We start from the raw sequence: 24,650 nt of genomic DNA, 5'->3' as shown, positions 1-24,650 counted from the left end.
GGTATGAGTGTACCTCCTTTGGGTATATGTCTAAAAGTGGATGGATCTTGAAGTAGATTGATTCCCAATTTTCTGAGAACTGACCATGCTGATTTCTGTCTTTCTTCATTTGCTTGTTGTTTGGTTTTGCGATATGGTCTTACATAGCCAAGCTTGAGCTGGAACTTGCTATATAGCCTAGGTTTGCTTTGAAATCATGTTCTTTTTTCCTCTACTTTCCAAATACTGAGATTCTTAGCATTTGCCACTATATCTGAACATCCTTGCATTTTGTAACTAACTGTCATATCTTATAATTGAAATTCAGATATCACTATGCGCACCATCATCCTGGCTTTGCAAGCCATTTAGTGTGGTATCACTGCTCTGGCTCAGAGATTTAGAAGCACACAGTTCATTCTTCACTGCTGATGGTGATGTATATGGAGGCTTTCTGCTTATTATCTGTAGAGTTACCTGCACTTTGGATCTTCATGCAGAGAACAATAACTTGTTCATTTTTCTCATTGCGTATCTTCACTTCAGGAGGCAGTGTATGTCACGTGATCTTCAATACTGTGTGCACATTTTATTCAGCTTTCAACCTGGCCTTATCTTCAGTTTAATGCAACATCTTCTTGCTGCTGTAACTATTAAACAACCGCATACCACCACATTCTAAATAACTCTAAAATAATACAGAATCCTTATCTGGTACTTGGTATTTTCAGGGTCTGAGATCCTTTTGAGCACAAAGAGATGGAAGAAAAGCAGGCATTCATGGGTTGTGAGTCAGTTCTTTTCACAGAATTGAATTTTTTGTTTTTATATCTCTGAGTACTTAAAAAATATTGTCATGTTCCCCACAAAATGCAGCTTGGATGTGTGCATACACATAGTCATGTGTGTTAGAGGAGGAGGGAAAGATTTGGAAGCCATTCTATGTCACTGTAGACATTCTTATACATATATACATATACACCAGAGAAACTTCTAGAGCTGTTGGAGCCATCACTTCACAGAAGGCTTTCCAGGGTAGTGAGCTATGTTGCTGGTTACAGAAATAATAATTTAGTTTGTTGCATAAAGTGTGATTTTATCAATTTAATCAATGTCAACTGTTTCCTCTGTGATGACCAGAATCCTCCCAGAGCTATACCATGAGAAATAGCCCTAATTTTATTCTGCTCCAACCAAGACTGTGTTCTTGTCCTCTTTTCTAGGGATATTTCTAAAAGGTCTCTACAAGCTCAATAGAAAAAAATACATTCAATGAACAGTATCTGGCATAAGGAGCACAAGAGAGCGAGAAAGGGCTGTTTCTGTGCTGTAAAGCAGATTCTATCCCTGATAGAAAGATGTGTGACCGTGAAGCACAAGCAGTTGGGGTTTGCTCTGCTGTTCACAGTCATCACTTAACTGAGCTTCTAGCAATGTACGGACCCACATCAGATGTGGGGACTTCATATCACAGCATCAATGGCATGGAACCATTTTATTCAGCCTCAAAAAGAGATTTATATCCCAATGTTCTAGAGACGATAATTACCCAAAGACTAGACACCTCATCCTTATTAATATAGATTTGTCCTTAGGAGGTGTGCATGGAGGAATTCTAGAAACTAGACATACTTTTTCCCCACTGAGTTCCTGGAAACAGTCATATGTGTTTCCAGGACAGTGGGTTTCTGTACTTTAGGAAAGAGGGAAAGTCCTTGAGGAAATTGACCAATCAAAGAGAAAGAATCAGCATGGTTAATCTGACTCTGGAAAAAAAGCAGCCTTGTCTTTGCCAAGTGGGAAGGACTTTGGAGTAGGCGTGCAGCCGCTGTGAAAATCTGACATCCTTTGCCAAATTCTGGTACCTTGGATTCTGGGAATGAGAACATTAGCCATTGATTCATTCAGCTCCCTTTCATCCAAAAGATAACAATCTGGACACCCCGAAAGCCTGTGCTACCCAACAGATGCTGTCTCTTCAGAGGTGGCCCTCTGGGTTACAAGGGTCCTGTCCTCCCAATTGGATTTCATCTCCACAGTTTGAGTCACAAAACCATGTCATTACAATCAGAGCATCCTCGAGACTAAGAGGTCAAGTTCATTTCTAATATCTATGAAAGTTTTCCCATCATCATTAATGACCTCATGGCTGGAAAGTTTGAATTTTGCTAAGAGCTATGAACATGGAATAGCTTTAATTAAAGAAAAAGATACTCAATAATTGTTGGCTTGACATTTATAAGACAATAATTCGAGTAAAATCATATTCCATGAGAGAAATGGAATGTCCTCTTATGCTATTACCAGAATCTAAGGGTAAAATTAATTTAACTTTAAATAAATCTTTGCAAAATTATAACAAAAATACCGGGCGGCTTCTGAGTATCTCTCCAGACATCTAAACACGGCTGCCTGACGAAGATGGTTTCGGAAATAGGCTGGGTTTAAAACAATACTCCTGTAAAGAGATCAAAGAAATACAAATGGCATTAATCCTTAAAGGACGATTACCAGAAGTATATAGGAATGTAATCACATGTATTCAATTTTCTCTATCATCTTAAAGTATGCTAATGAATGAGATGAGATCCCTCGTGATTTGTCGGGGAAGACAAACAAGCCAGCATGATTGGAAAACAGATTATGTTTGCATCATAGAAGCTACTTGGCAGTACTGAATTTATTTTTGTGAGTCTGGTAAAGGTAAGGAATGCAAACCTAACTTATGCTGTGTATACAACATGGTGCTACTCGATTTTGCGTGTGTATACCAGGCAACAGTGGCGGGTCCTCTATGACGCCGTCTTGTATATATCGTACACTGTGCTTGCCCCTTGCATCTCCTGCCTCTGGCCTCCTTACTACGTTTCCCTAAGCGGTTTCACACAGTGTACTCTGGGGTGGCTACTTTAAAGAAGGGAGTGATTGTAAACGGTTGAGTTTTTGATAAAAGGGCCCGTAACTGACGCATTCAGTTGGAGAGTTAGGCTTTGTGGAAGGTGTGGTGCATGGGGGTGGCTGTGTATATATCTGCCGAAGAGGCTGCTCTCAGCCTCCCCTTTTCAGGTGAGGGCTTTCTCAGCTTGCCCTTCTTTTCCTCTTCAGACCAATTGCAAGGCTCAGCTCACTGTAAACGCCCAGTCTCTTGAGCTGCTGGCTTTTTTGTGCTGTCCGAGAGTTTTAGTATTTCAGTCAAAATTCAGATGAACATGTCTTGCTGGCTTCTTCTTCTACGGTTAAGCTGACAGGAATTCCCCTTTCTTGCTTCCTTCAGAGTTCTTAGGCTAGGCGACACTAGAAGAATTTGACAGAACTGGGGTCTGTTCAGAAGCAGTTCTTAGCCATCGTTGATAAGGGAGTGCTCTGTTAGTGCAAGTCTCAGAGGCAGCTCCTGCTACACTTGGAGACGTGGGGCTTCAGATGCCAACAGGGGTTACTATAGAACATTCTAAGAACATACTATAGAACATAGGCTGATGGGGTTACTTGGAACTGGATCATTTTTGAAGTTAACAGTTGATTTTCATTTTGAGAAATACTGGAGCTATAAACCACTTCTTAAAAATGCATGTAAACAGAGATGACCAACTTTAGAGAATGCATGAGATTCTTTTCGGCTGAATCACAAACTTGAGGCTGAGAAACTCACAGATTAAAATACTTTCACTCCCAGAAACATTGCTTCTAAAAGGGTCAAAGAGAAGTAACTACCCTGCATGCGGCCCAGGACGATTGTTGTTACATAGGACAAGGTGATTCAATCCATTCCACTTGAAACACAAATGGAAAACAGAGGTTAAAGAAACTCTAGTCCACTAACAGCCCCAGCTCTGTGTTGTATACCTTATTGTCTCCTTTGCGATGTCTTCTTAATCAGAGGGTCCCAGTTAGCGAGGATGGGCCGTACTCCACGAGGAACAATTTCTGAAAATGGGTGTTTGTTTCCCAAAGAGCAGGCAACATTTATATTGGTGAGATCTCAGTGAATCGCAGGATACTTAAGAATTATCACAGGGCTTCTCTTGATGGAAGGTAAAGCTACTAATAGACACCGACCACTAACGCTCTACCAGTTCAGATAGCAGCCAGTCTGTTAAGCATGTTGCCTATTATACTTTCTGAAAGTAATCCTCAAATGCAAGCCCAATGACCAGCAACACAGTTCTGTCCGGGGACATGGTCTCGGATTCTGAAAGAGCTTTTCTTCTGAGTTCTAACTCTTCTATTCCTCCATCTACACATGGGTAGCATTCTTCTTCAGGTGTGGTAGGCACATTGTTTAATGAGTGTGTGCTGCTAGCCTAGAGTGCACTTTCCTATTTCTGCTTTTCCAAAAAAAAGGGGGCGGGGATTAGGTTGAAGGATGGAGGGCTGTACCAAGGAGTAGGAGTGAGGGAAAGTGAGACAGGATGAGGGAAGAGGGACAGGGGACATTAAGAATGGTTAATGGTGTGGGTGGGCAGAGACCACGTAGAGGAGGCAGCATGGAAACTATTCTGATTTTTTTGAAATCACGTGTAATAATGAGCCTTCTGTGTTTTGGAGGCAATATGGGATCAGATGTGGGACTATTGTTAGTCTGGGCTATGTTATTTTGACTACAACCTCACCCTCCCTGAACCATGTTATTCCCCACTTGAAAAAGTAGCTGTTAAAGCAGACCCAGGACCAGTCTCCCCCATTTGGGTGGAACCACAAAGGGGCGTTTAGAACCATCAGAAGAGAGGTCACATCTGGCCACCCATTATTTTTGACCCTCTTGTCGTAATTGCAGCTTTCACTGTGTGTTCCTGTTAGCTGTCTGGCAGGCAAATGTTAGCGCTGGTTATGAAGCTGTAGTTTCCACACTTCCATTAATTTGTTGCTGCGTCTCCAAATGACATGTCCTTTTAAAGATCTATTCTCGGTTGTGTGCAACTCGCTGGGCGAATGATGATTTGTCCTCTTAAGGTGGCTGATCATTTCTCATTTGACTCTATTTGGAGAGTCAGCAGGGCTGACTATGACCAAAACGGACAGTCTCCCCGGGGCTGGAGCGAGGGAGCTGTGATTGTAATCAGAAGGAGGCCTCTGTGCTGATTAGTCTGGTCTTCAGAACAGAGGAAGTGACTCTCATTTAGCTATGCTGATAGGGCTTCTGGGAAGAAGCCGGCGTCCTGTCAGAGGGAATTACAGGAAGTCTGAGTTTCTGAGAGGAGAATGGAACTGGTGTGAGCAGCAGGTTCTGGCTGCTTGCTTGGTTGACAGGCTCGTGTTAAGGGCAAAGGATTGTGTAAAATAATGGATTATGTGAGGTAGAAGTTTATTTTTTAAAAGTAATTTGTAACCTTGGTAGCCTTGTGCTTTTATGATTTCTGTTTGTGGATGCCTTAACATTTACCTCTGTGTAGCTGGAGACTGCTTGTTCCTTTCCCAGCCACCCAGCCTCCCAGCCAAGAAATAATCACACAGAAACTGTATTAATTACAACACTGATTGGCCAATAGCTTAGGCACATTCCTGGCTAACTCTTATATGTTAAATGGACCCATTTCTATTAATCTGTGTATTTTCATGTGGTTGTGGCCTACTGGTAAAGTACTGTCTGGCGCCTGTCTCCTGCAGTGGCTACATGGCTTATCTCTGACTCCGCCTACTCTCTCTGCATGTCTTTTTCAGCCTGGCTATATTCTGGCAAGCCATTGGCCAAAAGCAGCATCTTTATTAACCAATGTCAATAATACATATTAATAGTATACAGAGGGGAATCCCACATCACCTCTGTATTAAATCCACATAATTGGATGAACGGGCAAGCCCCTTGATCTGTTAAGTTCTTGTGAGACAGTGATGTCTGAGGGGAAGACTGTTTCAGACCTGTCCTTAGCTTCCTGATTAATCAGGCAAAGAGTTTGTCCTTATTCAGTGCTGGATGTTGAGGTCACAGGCACACCTACATCATGGTGGGACATGACGTCTCCATACTTGATGTGGTCAGTCTTTCACGTGATGGAAACTGTACGAAGAATAATTGAGTCTGAAATAAATCCTCTTGGAAGGGAAAAAGCCTGCTATTGTCTGCTTTGTGAAGAAATGTGTTAGCTAATATGATGAACTTATTTTTTCTGATGAAGCTTACAGTCTTTGTCTCCTTTAAACTGAAGAAACATTGAGCCAGGATGGCTGGAAGGCAGAACAGTGCAAGTTGAAGGCTATGACGGGCTGTGTAGAGAGACACATCTCAGAACAAATACATACACAAACACAAGATAGAAACAAGCAAAACCCCTAGACAAAACAAATCAAACCAAAAGATGATTTCCTGATTTTTATTACTATGAAGGTAAACTTTTTTCTAATGTATTCTTGTCCCAAAATGTAGTGTTTCTCTTCCTTAAACAATTTTATTGGTCTCAGTAGCATTTAACCTTTCATGCCTTTAAGGATGGATTGGAATATTGTACAAGCTTTACATTTTTCTCTTATTGTTAATTTAGTAAAATTATATCATTGCTCCCTTCCTTTTTCTTTTTCCAAAGTTCCCCATATACCTTCCTTGCTCTCTTTTAAATCCATGGCCTCTGTTTTCATTAACTGTTGTTACATGCTCCTATGCAAATATATATGCATATACATACATTTCCTAAATGTAACTGGCTCAGTTTGCATAATGTTACCTGTATATATGTTTTCAGAGCAAGCATTTGGTACTGGGTAACAAACTGATGTGCTCTACCATGGAGAGGACTGTTTCTCCAGCTCTTAACATTCCTCAGTTGCCTGTATTCTTTGTGTAGGGCTGAGCATCAGGGCCTTTTCTGCTGTCTACTTTGGCATGCCTATTGGTGTCATCCTTGGTAAGTCTATTGGTGTCAGCTCATATTTGTGAAGTCATCTTGGTGAGACTTTATGGGTGTAGATCCTGACATTAGTAGAAGGCACAGCCTTACACCAACCTCCCTGATCCTTAGTCTTCCCAACCCTCCTCTGCAGTGATTCCCAGAGTCTTAGGTATGTGAGGTGTTCTGTAGATATAGTTGTATTGTGGATGGAGCCATTGGGACTGGGCAAAGGACAACCTTTGACAAATAGTTTCACCAATTCCTTGTCCGTTCTCATGTTTTAAGGTTGCATACAAGAACGCATGCTCAGTGGAACATGTTTTACGTCTACACCTTCCAGTCCAGAGAATGGTCTACAGCAGCACTTAAATAGTCATTAGAACCCGAGACCTTGATTCCTATCAGGTGCAGAACCTTTGAAACCTGCATTTACCAGGTCTCACAGGTAAGCACCACAGGAGATCTGAATGCACACTCAAATTTGAGAAATACTACATACAACAGATGTAAGAACCAAATCTTTTTTTTTTTACTATATTCTTAGGCACTTCTTATTCTCACTGCTTATATATGAACTTATTTTGTATTCTTCTTACTTAATATCAACAATATCAATTCAGTTCTATATTATCTGCAAGAATACGTTACTGATTTCCAAAACAATACACGTCTAATTTCTTTGTCCTTTTGTGTAGACTGAATTCTTTTCATAAGGGAATTAACTGAAGGAGATGGTCTAGGGCCCCGTCAGTGTTTCTCTGATATTTACCATTGTATGTAAGTTTGAGAAGAGTGACGGCGCTCTGTTATTTCACCTTTTGTAGAAAAGAATTAATGCTGATTCACAAACATCTTAAAAACAAGCATGATATTGAAGCTAAAGATTAAGGAAGTTACACTGTTTTATTTTTAAATAAAATGTTATATTAAAGTTGTGCTGTCATGGTTTTAAGTTTTGTTATTCTCCTTAAACTCATTTTAGTCACAGTTATTAATTTTGCTGTCTGGGTTTTCAATTTGCTCAATTTTTCTTTCATAAAATCACCTGTTGTTATCCACGGGCCATTGGTGCCAGGGCCCCCTGCGGATTCTAAAATCTCTGGGGCTCAAATGCCTTGTGGAAGATGCTGTGGGATCTGCATGCAATGCATGCATGTCTTTCCATCAGTTTAAATCATGCCTAGATTACTTGTCATGCACACTGAAATGTCGTTGCTATGTAAACAGCTGTGATAGCGCATCATGTAGGGAAGAGTGCAAAGCAAAAAGTCATCATTTCAGTACAGATACATTCCCCACCCCGGATGCTTTCCTGTTTGTAATTGGTTAAATTGACAGACGTGGATCAAGAAAAAAGAGAGATAACTGATTTACCAATCAAGTTTGTCATCTTTGCAATTTATTTTTCTCTTATTCTTACTATATCAAAAATGTGTTTTCTTTCTAGCTCTCAGTTGTCTATCCATGACTTTAGCTTTCATTCCCAAGAATGATGAGTTTATTTCATCCTGCTTGCTTATAGCTTTTCTTTTTTGATAAACTTTAAGTACCTTTACTCAGCTTTCTGCAGAATTTTATAAAAATGGAACCATTTTTTTTTCAATGCTGGGGTGTGGAGCCAGGGCCTCATCCATGCTAAGGACTCCAACATGGAGCTCCATTACAGCAGGGAGCCTTGCTCTGTTTGCACAGCATCTTTGCTGTAATGCTTTTGCACCCACGGCTGCATCATGAAGTTTGCACTTCCATTTTGCTCTTTTAAATTATCCGTGCATCTCACAGTCACTTTGTTCGTTTAGTAACTGATGAGTTTCTGTTGGTTCTCAATATGAATAAAATGGCTTGAAGTTTCATTTCTTTCAGAAAAACACCTGAAAAAAAGGATGGTGGGTCCTGTGGCAACCATATGCTTACCTTCTCTTGCCAATGGGGACCCGAGTCCTCTGCATTCCCACAGTGGTACTGAGTACTCCCAGCCTTGAGGTTGCAATCCTCCTGCTCACACTTCTGAGTGATAGGGTTACAGAAGTATGCTCTAAGGCTGGTCATGGTGCCATCAACAAACCTGGCATCATAGATATGTCTATGTATTGTTTGACGTGAGTTTGTTGTTACTCATTTATTTTTGTTTTTGAAAAATGGTCTCACTATGTACTCCTGGCTATCTGAACACACTCAGTAAAGCAGGCTGGCCTTTGACTCACAGAGATCCACCTGCCTCTGTCTCCTGAGTGTTGAGATTAAAGACATATGTCACCATGCTTGACTTCTTTTTATTATCAGTTTGTTTTAATTATATTTTCCCCTAGTGCTAGGAATTAAAGCTCGAGCCCTGAGCCTAGGTAGGAGCTCCTCCCCATAGCCACAACTTTAAGTCCAGGTTTGTGTACGGTATAAGGCAAAGGCAACAGACACTAATCTATGCTTTTGTGTATGGTATAAGGCAAAGGTAACTGACATTAATCTATGCTTTTGTGTATGGTATAAGGCAAAGGTAACTGACATTAATCTATGCTTTTCCCTGTAGACTTCATTGCCCCCTACAGTTGCTTAAAACTTTGAGAAACTTAACTTTTCTGTACTTTTTAAAAATGGTATGCTAGTTGCCAAAACTGTCCATTGAGGTTTTTAAATTTCATACAGATTTAGAGAGTTTGATATTTTAACAACATTGCATCATATGATCAATAAATAGGTTTCTCCACAGTTTAGGCTTCCTTTCTTTCCTCAATGTCCTAGAATCCTAGTATGAAAATCTTACACGAATGTGTTAGATCTGCCCAGAGTGCTTGATGTTTTCTATTTCCATAAGGGACCACGATCTCTAGGCTTTGATTTCTCTCTGCTCTTTGCTGACTTAGGGAAATGTAACTGATTTCATTGGACATCGATCTTGTACTCTGCTATGTATTTATAAAGGAGATTTACTTCTAAAAAGCCTTTCCAAAGATACTTTAGGATTCTCTGCATGGACTGTGACCACATCTGTAAATAAAATGCTTCTTTATTTCCAATTTGTGACTTTTATTTCTCTTATTGCACATTTTAGAATGGTATTACTTTTTATTGTCTTATTTTCTTTTATTGTCAAAAACTTAGACATGTTCTTTCTGTTTTGTCCCCCCTTAATTTTGGAAAATTCCTGCTAACTGTTCCTGCCCCACCCCTCACTATGGAAAATTTCTTTATACCATCCAAGCTGTGCTGAACGTGTGTTTTGCACCATGCTGGAGACCATTTCATGTTCCATGTTGATGGGCATGGGAACCCTTAATATCATTCCTGAGCAAGAGGGATTGGTGTAGGAGGTCCTCTGGTATTTGTGCCTATGAAGTGAGTCATGGTTTGAGTTTGCTCATGTAGGAAAGTTTGAATATTTTAACTGACTGCAGTTTAAATATGATACAACAACACAAACACAAATTGTATTTAAAACCTTATGCTAAATCAATAGAAGGCATTATTTCAATATGGTAAGTGCTATTTTCAGTAGGCCACCTAAGTCTTTTGAATCATTTAGCTATGAGCATGTGAACAGATCATCCCCATATTGGGACATGTCTGGAATGTCTAATTGGTCTGAAAACAAGAACTGGATAGAAAATGTCAATATGTTTAGATATTGAAATAGCATTATTTTGAGACTCAGTAAATCCAAGGCCTTCCAAGTGGCAAGCAGGATTATTATTCCATATAATGCCAGACAAGGCAAAGCAAAAATCAGCGTCAGGAAATTACAAACAGGCCAGTTCATCTGAAGGATGACCTCCACAAGCACTGATGGAACCAGCTTTGAGGGATCTTCTAGTAAACCCTTTAGGTGATATTTAGGATGCCATCCGTCAGAAACTGACAAGAAATTCCTCACTAAGTGGGAGATTAGGAAAAATAACTTCCAACTAAGGCCACAGAATTTCCTGTAATACCTTCCTCAGCACTGCAGGGGGCTCAGAGGTCTCCCTTCTTGGAAGCTTTACCAAGTTTTCCCAATGTAGTTCTATGGGTGCTGATGAGAGGCCTCAGCTTCCCTAATCACAGACAAAGGATAGGCAAGTCTCATCGTCTATCAGCAAGCAAGAACATTATGAAATTGCTGAATTATGAACCTATGTGGCAGCACCAGGGGATTCCTTCCCATGGAGCAGGTAGCACAGTAGGACTGGAATTCTGAGAACCAGGAGAGAGATCTTTTGTAGCCCTAAGTATGAATGCTTTTTCTTTCTTTGCTTTTTTGATATGATTTTTCCAGACATCAATCCTCTTGACTTAGCTTTACTAGTGCTGAGATGCAGTCATGCCCCACCATTCCAGCTACCACTGCCTGTGCGCTATAACTGGAAATTCCATTTTCATGTTTTAAGGCTGCAAGCTGACTTGCCTTTCCTCCAAGGTATTTGCCATGCAACTATTTTTGAAAAGACAGGAGCAAGGGCCAATAGATGCATCAACATAAAATGAAAATTATGATGTGTGTTCAATCATTGCTATATATATATATATATGTCTTTTTAGATGTGTCCACACTGTTATATTCAAAGAATAATAAGAAGGGTTCATTGCAAGGCAGGGTTTAAGGTGTCAAAGAAGAGTAAAGAGATGCCTGAGATTGAAGGGAGGTTGAGTATAGCAGTATTCTCTCCTAGAACATGGTTCAGGCTAACTCATGGTCATAATAATGCAAGGAAACAAACAAAACAACCCATACATCAATAGTATGGTATGGGTATTAATATTTGTGTTCATTAAAAGGCTGAAAAGGCAGCTATAGAAGAGCAGAAGAAATACAAAGCAAAAATCTGGCTCAATGTCTTGACATGCGGTAGGCTGCAATACAGGGGGACAGGTTCTGGAGGTGACGGCTCAGCTTGTGAGCACACTCAGGACTGAACCACAGGCTGCTGAGCGCAGAGATGCTCTGCATGACCAGGCTTCAGGAAACAAGATTCCAACTAGGTGATGCAGCACATGGGGCAGCTGCCGTTAGGACAAACAAACAAACGAAACTGCGTGCAGTTACCACAGGAAACAAGTCCTCAACCCAAACTACAATTACTGTATGGTCCAACAATTCATCTTTGTGAATGTATACCTGTGACAGCTGGTTTTAATTCTCACCTTGACACAGCCTAGATTAACCTGAGAAAAGAGCCTCAATGAGGTTGCTTATAATGGCTCGGCCTGTGGGCTTGTTTATCTGGATTTTCTTGCTTGTTAAGTGGTATAGGAAGACCCAGCTACTATGAGCCACATCGCTGTATAGGCAGGGAGCCCTGAACTGGAGAAGCGAGGAGAAAGCAAGCAGGCCAGGATGCATTTATTGTCTCTTTTCTCTTGATTGTAACTGACTGTGGTCGGCCATGTGCTCTCCTGTGTGATTTCCCCCAAATGGACTGTGACCTGGAGTTCTCAGTCCACAAAACCTTTTCTTAATAGTTGTCTTCAGTCCTGTAGTTTATCACAGTCACAGAAATCAAGCAGGAGTGATGGCAAAGGAATTACAAAGAGTGTCTTGAAGAAACATATCATGTTTATTCTCAGTAATCAAGGGGTTCAAACATTTAAGCATCCACTACTATGGTGTAAGATGTCCTTCTGTATTTGTGTTGCTTTCATTGGTTATTAAAGAAACTGCCTTGGCCTTTGGATAGGGCAGCACTTAGGTAGGCAGGGAGGACAGAACTGAATGCTGGGAGGAAGAAGGCAGTGGGCAGATGCCATGCATCTCCTGCCTGAGATGGACGTAGGTTAGAATCTTGCTCATAAGCCACAATCACATGGTGATACACAGATTTAATGGAAATGGGTTAATCAAGATGCGAGAGTTAGCCAAGAAGAAGCTAGAGCTAATGGGCCAGGCAGTGATTTAATTAATACAGTTTCTGTGTGATTATTTCAGGTGTAAGCTAGCCGGGCAGGACAAAGAAGGGGCCCCGCTCCCAACAACACTGCTAGATGAGAGAGGATAAGAAAATGCAGCCCAACATACACATATGTATCCACGCAGAAACAGAAACACACACATGAACATTCATATGTGCACATACAACAAATACACATAAATACATAAAAATGCACATATGTACATATATACACACACACATACACTCACAAAACACACATACATATGAACACATGTACACACACAGGCACATATGCATACAGACATACATAATACATACACCCATACATACAACATGCACAGACATGCTTGTTACTCAGCTTCAGAAATCAAAACAAAACACATGCTGTGATGCCGATGAAACTTGAGAAATAAGCACACACAGAGGCCAGTCTTGTGTTGTGTGAGCTCCTTGCTGCCCCAGTCTTCTGTGTGCTGCTCAAACAAGTCTGCATGTTGTACAGTTTGTAAGCAATAGACGTTTGTTTACCTCACAGTTTTGGAGGCTGTAAAGCATATGATCAGGCAGCTTGTATGTAGCAAGGGCACTTTTGTTTGCTTTAACATGGTGGCCAAACCCACCCTTCTATCAGGAAACCATGTCAAAAAGAATTACTCATAAAAAAAATAGTGGTGGTGGTGGTGGTGGTGGTGGTGGTGGTGGTGGTGGTGGTGGTGGTATGTGTGCGTGTGTGTGTGTGGTGAGAGTATGTACGTGTACCACGTGAGTAGTCCAGGTGCCTCCACACATCGGAAAGGCGATGGTATGAACTGCCTGGCCTGGGTTCTGGAAACTAAATTCAGGATCTCTATAAAAGCAGGATGTTCTCTCAACTGCTGAACCATCTCTGCAGACCCACAACTACTCTCATGACAAGGACATTAGTCTGTTTATAAAGGCAGTGTGTGTGTTCTAGAATAACCTAAAGGTCCCACCTCACAACAGCATGACGTTGGAGATTAAGGTCTATATCATAAGCACTAGGGGACGATTCAAATCATTGCATGCGAGGAAACTATGCGGTCAAATTCATAGGCACCAAGAGCACAGTGTGTTTTCTGAGTGTGACCAGGGAGGGGAATGAAAGGCTGTGGCCTCAGGTGAGCAGACCTTCCGTGATTTAGCATGAGCACAGTTCTGGAGGTGTTCTGCACGGCCGTGTGAATATGCTTAGCTGTCCTGAGCTGCACATTTACAACTGGACAAGTCTGTGAGTTTCATGTTATATGCATTTTGCTGTAGATAAACCACAAAACGAACATACGGCAGCTGAATTGAGGAAAACAAGATTTAGAACCAAGGCTGGATGAGGTTAGGCCAGTGCTCATGTCACGGCTTCATAATCTTTGCAGGAGACCAGGGATATATTTGCTTCTGGTTTTACCAGCAGCCAGTAGAAAAAAAACCAATGCTTTTAACAGGTTGTTTGCTCAATTCCTATTGTTCTTGTAGTATAATCAAAAAAATCAATTTATTCCAAGACGCCCAATAATGTAACAATCTGCTTTCTCTGAAACAGATTTACAGAAGAGTCAGCAAAGATGATTCTTTGAGACTCATTCAACACTGAAGCACTATTAATAAAAACTCAGAGACAGAAATTGGGGTTCAACCTGAAGGTCAGAAAAGCAAGACAGCTAGCCACTGACTCTTACCTTGACCTCAGTCCGAAATGGTGATCCTGCCTCCAGGAATCTCAGAATGAGACTGTGTCTGAGAGCTGTTACCTCCAGTCTTATATTCCTCCCTGGGCTGGGATTAAAGGTGTGCACCGTCTGATTTCTACGTCAAACTAGTATGGCTACTGGGATTAAAGGTGTGTATCATTGCTGCCTGGTCTGTAAGGCTGGCCAGTGTGACTCTTACTTTTCTCCTCCTTGGGCAAGTTTTATTTATTAAAATACAAGTGAAATGCCACTGCACAACGTGACTACTGATGTCAGAGACACTGGTGGGGTGGAGTGACAGCTATGGAAAGGCAACCACCAAATGCTGAAACAGAGGCATCGCAAGTAGAGAAATATGCTTTATTTCGTCACTGACAATTAGAAATAGAATAAAAAAAATCAAAATTAAAACCTTCCACTTGCTGATAAGAACTAGAGTCTAGGCACTCAGTTTAAATATCTCCCATCTGTGATCCAGACCCCCAGTCCCCCCAACCAAAAAAAAAAAAACCTTCAAAACAACAAGAAAAAAATCCGTCAGCACCCAATTTAATTTACACGGCAGGAATGGAACTATTTCATAAAGTATCAGAGCATAAAATTAGAAATGAAGGCATTGGTTTTTGAAATAGGAAAGCTGCACTAGATCGCTGTCAAATAAAGCGTGCCTCTTCCAGAATGGGAGCAGAGTATGTGTTTGCGGCCCTGTGAGGGGAATCCTAACTAACTCCCCAGGAAGCCACCGCCAGGACTCAGCCTAGGCTGCTTCGCCAGGTCTTTGTGAAGTCACATCATGGGAAAAAAAGATTAGTTTTGGAGAGTTCATGTAGCTTGAACATCATTTCTCACACTTTTGCACCTAAAATTATAATTAGCTATACAGCTAATTACATGTGGAAGAATTAAATTATGCCATTATCTCTAATGAGCAGCGCTCTATTTCTCGACGTTATCAGGAATCTATGAGATGAATTCTTACACTGCTATAGTGTCACAACACCAAGGAATGCACAGTCATAACGGAACCGTGCATGCCCTGGCCGCATCTCAGACACAGTCTCACTGGGTGGCTCAGGCTGTCCTCTAACCTGGGCCTGCCTAGCGCAGAGCTGGGATTAGCACACTGCACAGAGTAGCCAGGAGCTCTGTGTCAGCGCATGGACTTCGACCTTGACTGGGAGGTTGGCCTCTTAGAATCAAATGATAACTAAGGGTGCAGGAGAAAATTTAATTGCTCATCAAGACCAAGAAAGAGGAGCCTAGAGGAGGTCGCCTAGCTTCAGGTCTTTGTTCCCCCTTCACCCTAATGAGTTTTCTTAGTGAGCATGCATTAAGTCACTGTAAAAACAAACATGTTTCTCTGCTGGAACTTCAGAAGTATGCTGGGCTATAACTTCTTGTCAGTGGAGAACAGTTTTCTCTGACTATTCTATGTATTCATTACTTTTTACCCAGGGAAAGCGCCTCCATTATAGGGAGAGATGCCCTTGCCGTTCATTTTCGTACGTGGGCACTTTGTGAGTGGCTCATAAACAGTGGACACTTGAATATTCATGCCATAAAAATGCTAATAAGGTGGCTAAATAATGCACTTCTGCTGGAGTTGCCAGGGACCCTAACGTAATCTGAGATTCCCTGATGAGATCTCCATGTGTTGTTTCCAAGTTGTTAGTAAGAGACTGGGCCTCAGTAGTCCTGATGATTGGGCTTGAGCCACCCACCCACAAAAGAGCAATCAAACAGGTAACGCATAATGAAAGCTGACGAGGATTGATTCAGTGCGGCCATACTTGGAAGGGAACAGAGAGGGCCTATGGTATCCCTCCCCTCAAGTCTGTCCTTCCTCATGGTTCTGGCATGAGGCTGAGGTTTAAACAGAGGATAACAAATATATATAATTATGCATCCCTGGTCAAGTTGTGTCCTGCCCGTCATCTCTGCTGTATTCTTCCTTGCAAGGTGGTCTGACAGAATTGTCAGAGCTGCACGGAATCACCTCTGGCACTGAGGTCCCAGCCCTTTCCTTTCCTAGATTGGGACTCTGGAGAAATCCCAATTTCTCAGCTCCTTTGTTCTAACAGTTTGCTAGCCAAAGGGAAGGCCGTGAGCGACTCTTCAGAATGTCTTCATTCTTACAGGATGGAATCTAATTACATAAAGGGCCACTTTTAAAAAGCTGCTCTGCAGCTGAATGTCAAGTTCACACACCCTCACAACTGCTCTATCTTTATGCAGAGGTGACCAGGGACAACAGTCAGCTAGTGTTATTAATAGTGTACAAAATGCAGAGACAAAGTAGGGCCTTTGAAAAAAATTCCCTCAAAAATTATTTTTCACAATCTGGAAAACGGGAAAAGAAGCCTACAAGCTTGTAGGCTATAATTGTTTCTTCTCATTTTTTCCTCCATCTGTCAAACGTCTAGAGAGAATAAACAGGAAATGGATTCCCATTTATTTTTCATCTACATTGTAATCCAAAGACTGTCCAGCAAAGGCCTTCTGTAAATCACCTGGCCAGTTCTGCCAACAGGGTAGTCTTTAAGTAATACAGTATATCTTTTGACATTTTCATTTTTTTGTTCTTGACATTTTCCCTTAAAAACAATGCAGTGTTAGCCCTATTATCTTTACTTCAGGGTCTGTGATACAAATATCAACTATCAACTCTTGCAAAAAGCAATCAAGATTCAGAAACCCAAGATGTCCGTGCAAGGCCCTGTTCATCTGTCGGTGTGATGGTGAGGGGGAGGAGGGAGGGGATGTGGTGGCGGTGGTTCAAGAACAGGGTGCTGAGCTGTTCATGCTTTTCTATTCTCTGTGCTACTTGGGTGGGAAGTAGTTCAGAATGACGGCTTTGAAAAGTACAATTAATAAATTCCCCTCTGTTCTAACCTACAAGAAATGACTTATGATTCATTCAGCAACAATTACTGGGTGTAAACCATGTTCTAGACACTGCATAAGTTCTGAGGCAAAGAGCCAGAAGCGTAAATACATACCTCAAGTGGTATTTTGAGTAGCCTTATTGTATGGGAACACTAAATGTCTGCTTGCGTTCGATTGCTTTTCATGCTGTCTTCAAATAGCAAATTATGCAAGGCTCTTTTAAATGAACTGGAATAAATGATATTGGATTCCACTACATAATTTTACTGGATCATAATATGGGATATTTATTTCTCTTAGAGTATTATAATTAGAGGGATTTTTATTTGCGAATGTGAGAATTAGAAAGACTTTTGATAGAAAAATGAAATCATTTTTATATCATCAAATGCTAAAATTGCTCATAATAACATCTTGAGTTTTTAAGTGTATGGACAAACTACATTCACACAACAATATTTTGTCCATAGTCAAGCCTTTTTTAAACTTTTCTACAAAAGAAATGTTGGACATAATTCTGTCATTTTATGAAATATTAGAACTTCTGATGATTATCTGTGAGTCTTCTCATTATTTATAAGAATTAATTAACTTGTACCATAATGGACATTATGTTTGTTTATGCAATATAAACCCCAGGTAGACTCTTAGATGATATGTTATATCATGCAAATTTAAAGTGAAAACTAGAATTGGACAAAGATGTTGGGGACAGGGATTGAACTCAAGGTCTTTTGTACCCTAAGCTAGTACTCTACCCTCATTACAACCCTAATTACAAACCCTGGACAACAGTTTTGCTATGTTTAATACTTTCAATGTTTAGTTCCAAGTCAAACTACTATTGCTTAGAGAGATCCCAACTTTAGAAGTCCACTACACTGACATTATAAATAAAAATATTAATAGTTTCTTTATCTACAGATGATTACATTTCCTGTTTTGACATCATGTCATTTTGGGCCCCATGTGTTCAGTCTCAACCTGTTATGACGTGTCAAATGAGAACGGTATGTGGTTTCTGACACCTCAAAGTCAGCCTACAGTAGCCTTAACACATTGCTTTGCAAATTATACACTTGTCTATTGGACGTCTTTAGAAGTGCTACTGTTCTGTGAATAAAATGACAATGGCATGTGTTGTGCAACTTTATTTGAAAATCATATCAGCTAATAAGCAATGAGCCCTCAAAGGAACATATTGACAGAATAGTAAATTCTGTCCCATATCATCATCCGTTAATAAGCTCTATTTAAAAGGGTTAAACTGGGGATGCATACCAAGTAGATGAGACAGACAGAAGGTTTGGAAAATGAATTTGCAATAACAGGGCACTTTATAGTCAGACAAGGAGCTGATGCAGAAAGAATTCAGAAGGAAATATAGATTGAGATTCATTTATTAAAATATAGCGTTTCTATCAATTCCTTGAAAATTTTATACAAAGTATTTTGATCATATTCATCCCCTGTATTGGTTACTCTTCTTCTGCTGTGATAAAAACACCATGACCAAAGTAATTTAGAGATGGAAGCATTTATTTGGGCTTACCGTTCCAGAGGAGTGAGTCCATCACTGTCACAGTGGGAAGCTTGAAATCAGGAAGCAAGGTGTTAGGAACAACTAAGAACTCACATCTGGAGCCACACGATAGGAAGCCATGAGGGCAAGATGTGAATGGTATGTGGTTTCTGACACCTCAAAGTCAGCCTACAGTAGGGCATTTCCTTCCGCCAGCAAGGCTACACTCCTAAGCTTACCCAAACAGTGTTAGCTACTAAGGACCAAGTACTCAAATGTCCAAGATTATGGGGGACAATTCATTCACACCACCACACCAATGTTTTTTCTACTAATTCCTTTGTGATCCATTCCTATCTCTCTAGTCCTCATCTTTTAAATAACCCACAGGGTCCAATTTGTATTGCTCATATAGTCTATCTACTGGAGTGTGGTTGACTTACTGGCTAGGAGCTATGCTTTTAAAGAAAACCGATTGATTCTCTTTCTCCAAAAAGCCAAAAACTGTCACTAGTCCCTCAGTTAAGAGTGGGGCTCATGAGCCCCTCCCCACCCCAAGCTAGGATGGTCACTGGCTTGATCTTGTACAGGTCTTGTGTAGGCAACCACAGTCGCTCTGAGTTCAGGAGTACAGCACTCTTGTGGTACTGGAAGACACTGTTTCATTTGCTCTCATCCTTCCCAGCCTCTAGATCACACAATCTTCCTTCCCTCTCTTCCACAACAGTCCCTAAGCTTTGGGGTTGCATGATGCAGATGCCCCACTTGTGGTGTGTGCCCCAAAGGGCCCCATTCTATGCACTCTAAGCAGTTGTGGGTTTCCACTAAACCCACCGTCCACTGCACAGAGAAACCTCTTAGATAATATTGGAGAGCTTTACTAATCTATTGGTACATAAATACAAATTTAGAGCACAGTATGATATTATGTTCATTTAACAGAAATAATATTATTATGTTCATGGTGGGTCTTATAAATTCCTCAACCATGCTTTCTTGGCAGACTTACAGTACCAGGCACATGTTTTCTCCTTTTGCATGGGCCTTATATCCTATCAGAAAGTGTTTAGTTACTTCAGTAACATTCTGGCCACTATTACAATCATGGTTTCGCCTTGTCATACCCTCCCATATCTTGTTATTCGTAGTGTAATTAGTTCACGGGTGTCAGTGGGGTAAGACAGCTGAAGACTTTTTTTTTCTCAGCATCCTTCACAGCGTTTCCTGGCGCTCTGAAAGCTAGACATCAAGGAGGAACCTCCCTGGTCAGCACTGACTTGAACTCTGCATGCCTTGGACCAAAGTGAGATTTGCTTCCAAAGGGTTACACTTAAGGAAGGGAATCAGAGAGTCCAGATGAGGTGTGTAGTCAAAAATGGCTTGGTAAGAGTTGAAAAATTTTGTTAAAAAATTGCATGGAAATTTGCTCCACGAAAACAACAGATTAATCACCAGAGAAAGTAGGAGTCGATTAAGGGGTTGCTCATTAGTGACAGAATTTTTAATTTCATGAAAAAAATCACTAATGCTTCAAGGATTACTAAGCAAGCACATGGCGGAAACACTTTCTCAGAATATAATCATCGCAATTGTTGGGGAGATGAGGGTACACAAGCTGGGATGCTGTCAAGGCTGCTCTCAAAGTGTGGCCTGCAGATGGCCCAGCCATCCTCGATGCTTCTCTGTTTCACGCGGTTGACATTTGTATTTATATTGCAAACACTATAGGGGCTTTTTAAACCCCAGAAATCCCACCAGTGACATACTCTTTACATTTTGAGTGTCTGTGTCACCACTAACCGTCCACACCTAGAAAATGGCTTCTTTTTAATGATAGAGCTCCATCCTCGAGGGAACGTCTTCTTAGTATTCATTGCGGTGGGGTGGGCAGTGGTATCAGGTGTTTCCGCTAACTCGAATGTGATGGATATCTCGAGGAAAAGCACTTTCGCCCTCGTTTACATGTGGCAGCCAACATAGCCAGGCTCTCCACAGAAAACTGTGTTTTCCGAGGCCCGACATACAGACCACAAGGATCAGATTGGGAATTTGGCAGACACTTTTCTTCAAGTGAAAGGAAGGGTTGCCATCACTTGATTGAAAACAACTGACAGCACCTACTGCCAAGGATAAAAGTTGGAACTTCCAAGCAAATTTAGAATTTTGGAAAACTTGCATCTGTCACTGTGTGTTTGACAGTCTCCCAATGCATGGAGGTTTTTCTGATGCAATTGGTGATATTAACAAATGTAATTAAAAATGTAATTGTATAATGAAATTTGTCAACATTTGGAAATTTGCATAATATTTCCCAAATGACCAATGGATGACATCGCTAAACATACACGAGTGGGTGAACAATCCATTCATCATATAAGGGAGAACAAAGGCTTATAGCAGTGTGATGGGTGGACCACCAAGTCAGTTGATGTGACTTTAGGAAACCCATTGCTACGGCTTGGGTTGTATCCAATAGCAATAGTCAAAATTATCTGCAAACGCTATGCAAATTATTGTCCTTATCTAACGACATGGACTTTATGTAAGACTGAATTTTGTTCATATTACTTGACCATATTGTAACAGATTGGATGTAGAATCAGATATGAGAACCCAGCTTTTTTTTATTATGCCAGACACTATATAGATTTGCAAAAAAAAGTGTGCTATTTCTCTTATGCATACTTTAAAAAGTCTTTTTTATAAAATGTACATTTATAGTAACATTCATTGGGCTTATTGTTCTTTTAAATGGACAAGAATATATCTTTAATTTCTAGATTTTAATTTCTATGTAGCACATATTTTAGAGATGACCTAAGAAAACCATTTTGGATCTTCAGCACCATTTCAAAATATATTGTGGTCACAGGTTTTGAGGACTTCTGTAGAAGTACAAAGTCAAATGTGGTGAAGGATCTTACTATAGGATTGAAGATGGGGCTGGAGAACTGACTCAGGAGACCTGGGTTTGTTCCACAGCGTGTATGTGAGGTGCTTTACAGTGCCTGTAGCTCCAGCCCCATCTTCAACTCTGTGTCTCTGGCTTCCATGGGCATCTGCACTCACATGCTCACACACACATATGGACACAGACACATGAACACAATTAAAAAATAATAAAAGTCACTCTTTAGCAGAATGGAGATGAGTGGGCAGATAGTAGATGCATGGCCAGATAGCCTATATTCTACTTTCTGTTCTCTAGCCTCAAAGACCTTTTGGGCACATGCATACAACATCTCAGCACTATCTGATGTTATTTTCTTTCTACAGACACCAAGAGCTACTTACTAAAGTTTATATGCATGGAACAAATTCTACAGAGAAATGCTACCTGAAGAGCCAAAGTTCACAACTCACTTTAGGCCCATGTGTGAAAGCTGATAGTGGTCTACAAAAGCAAACAGATCAAGTAAATATATAATTACAATATATATTAAACTTACTTCATCTGTTAATATTACTGTTAAACACTCACATACCGAACACTACTCTGTCACTAAAATGTGTTAACAAAGCTTTATAACCACCAAATAATAAAAATATCTTATTGGCATATAATAAATATTATAAATTATTTTTTATAGGTGACCTAGGAAACATCAAGATGTACTTTTTTAAAGTTTATATGTATCAGATATCATACAAAATTAATACGTATTTTGTAAGAAAAAAGTCATAGATAACATGTATCTCACAATTATAACTTAGGAGCAAAGTTTGCAGTCAGTCAGTGCCTTTAAGAAGTCCCTTTTGTCAAACAAAAGATGTTACATATATAATGTGACACATGACTGCTTATCAGGATTCTGTGAAAAATGAGAAAGTTCATTGTCTCAAAAAAGGTGACTATGAGGAATTCTTTCCATAGCAACAGGAGAGGAGACAAGGGAGGAACTGTAAGTCAAAGAGCTTGCAACATGCTCACGAGGCTAACACTGTGTTTTCAGTGCTGTAGCCTCTCAATGGGCTACCTACAGCAGTGTTCACACGCATTAGCTGCACCAAGCCTAAGGGAGACAGTGCGCTCTGCTAGGAAGGACGGCTAACGTGAGTGCAGGCACACCTGCCAGGAAATCAGAGAGAACCTCGGGCTCCAGCTGGCAAGGGCACTAACTCAGGTACTGACACTGGCACCACGCTTTAACCCAGTTCCAATAAGAGCTGGCTTGACCCAGGTTTGCCTCTTTCTAGTGTAACCCTCAGTGCAGTGTCCTTTGTAATGACTTCTCCACGCCGAGGGACCCAGAGAACTCCCCACATGCTGTTAGGGGTGGTGAACAGATGTAACTGGAAGCTGCCTTGTGAGCAAGGCATCAATATCACTATCATCTTTACAGCTTAGCCTGGGTGGTGGGAGTCTGTGCTGAGCTTTGGTGTCTTCAGATTGTGTTGGCTAAAAGTGGAAAGTGCATAGCCTTTCATCTTTCTTTGGAGTTGATTGCTTCTAATTTTTATATCAGCAGTCATTATAGTACATGCCTATAGACTTCTTCAGTCTTAGTATTGGTCCTTCCAATTAGTAGTTTTTAAGTCTGTGTCTGAAAATGTTTGTATTGTTTTTATTTTTCTACTTTTCATGAATATGCAGAACACATCTATGTATGTGTGTGTGCATGCAAGTTTTCACATGTGTGGGGGCACACATAAGTGGGTATATGTGTGTGCTCCATGGATGGGCAGACCTAAAGTTGACTTTAGAAATCCTCCTTGAGTGCTCTTCTGAACTCATCCAGGCAGGCTCAGATCCAGCGGTCCCCAGGGTGGCCATTCTTGCTAGCTAGCCTGCTCTTGGGATCCTGTCCCGCCTTCTGGGGCTGGATTGCAGGCTGGCTCCCATGCTCATGCAGCATTTGTTGGGCTTCTGAGGACTTGGAGTTTGGTTCTCATGCTCGTACAGCAAGTGCTTAACCAAGGCAGCAAGTTCAAGCCTAAAGGCAACAACTCCTTTCTTTGTGATGGTTACCAGTGTGCCAGGGACCATGCTAAGCAGAGCAGTGTTCTCACAGGTGACCCTGAGTTACAGTTCACTGAAAATAAACCACAGAGGTTATCTTATGACCAAGGTTTACATTGAGATGTTCAGTTTTCAAAACATCTTCACGTGTGTGGGTTCCCTTTGCTCCCGTGATAGGTACTGATGATAGGTATTTAGAGATTCAGGGCTGAAAGGAAGGGAAGTAGTGATTAGTGAAGTCAAGACTAGCTAGTGATGTGGGGACTCAAACCCAGGCTTCTGGTTGCAGAAGCATTTCCCTACATGGCAGGGACATTTCTTCATCTGCAGCTGCAGAATTAATTTTTGACAACCTAGAACTTTCTCTGCCCCTTCCCCCTCCCCCATCAGCTGGTCCTGTAGGAAGATTAGGAAACGGAAACAAACATAGTTCTTCAGTTCTCATTGTTCACTCTTACTTTAGGCAATGCGGCGTATATATTTCACAGCATTTGGAAACTGTAAGCAAATAGATCTCTGTATGCCAGTGCATGCCAGTAATTCCTGCACTCCAGAGCTGGTGATAGGGGGACCAGGGATTCAAGGTGATACTTCAGTGCATAGTGAGCTTAAAGCCAACCTGGACTACAGATGACACTGTTTCAAAATTAAGAAAAAAAAAGAAACAAGAAGAAATGTGCCCATAGATAAGAGCCTCTCTCAGACTTAATCAGAGAAGTTCTTGTTACAGCAAATGGAGGTGAATTCAAGAGGCTCGTGGCTACACAAGATGCTGCAAGTAAAAAATGGTTAAGGGTTCATTCCTAAATAGGACGTTTAATGCCAACCCTTAAGATTCATTGTGGAAGAAAGGTGAAAGATTGTAAGAGCCCAAAGATAGAGAGAAGAGCTGGCGAACATCATCTTCTAAGTACG

At 40.9% G+C, this 24,650-nt stretch overlaps 1 protein-coding gene across 1 annotated transcript in view; it reads right to left on the bottom strand.

Moving 5' to 3' along the window:
• Spata16 (spermatogenesis associated 16) overlaps positions 1–24,650 on the bottom strand; it is a 243,106-nt gene that overhangs the window by 147,362 nt on the left and 71,094 nt on the right. Inside the window, exon 3 of the mRNA XM_075950646.1 lies at positions 2,348–2,437. Within this exon, the coding sequence (XP_075806761.1) occupies positions 2,348–2,437 (90 nt within the window). The remainder of the gene's footprint in view (positions 1–2,347; positions 2,438–24,650) is intronic.

Source organism: Microtus pennsylvanicus, chromosome 16 (genome assembly GCF_037038515.1).
Source record: "Microtus pennsylvanicus isolate mMicPen1 chromosome 16, mMicPen1.hap1, whole genome shotgun sequence".
Taxonomy (NCBI): Eukaryota; Metazoa; Chordata; class Mammalia; order Rodentia; family Cricetidae; genus Microtus; species Microtus pennsylvanicus.
The sequence above is the reverse complement of the archived record's forward strand: the minus strand, read 5'-3'. Positions and strand labels throughout refer to the sequence as shown.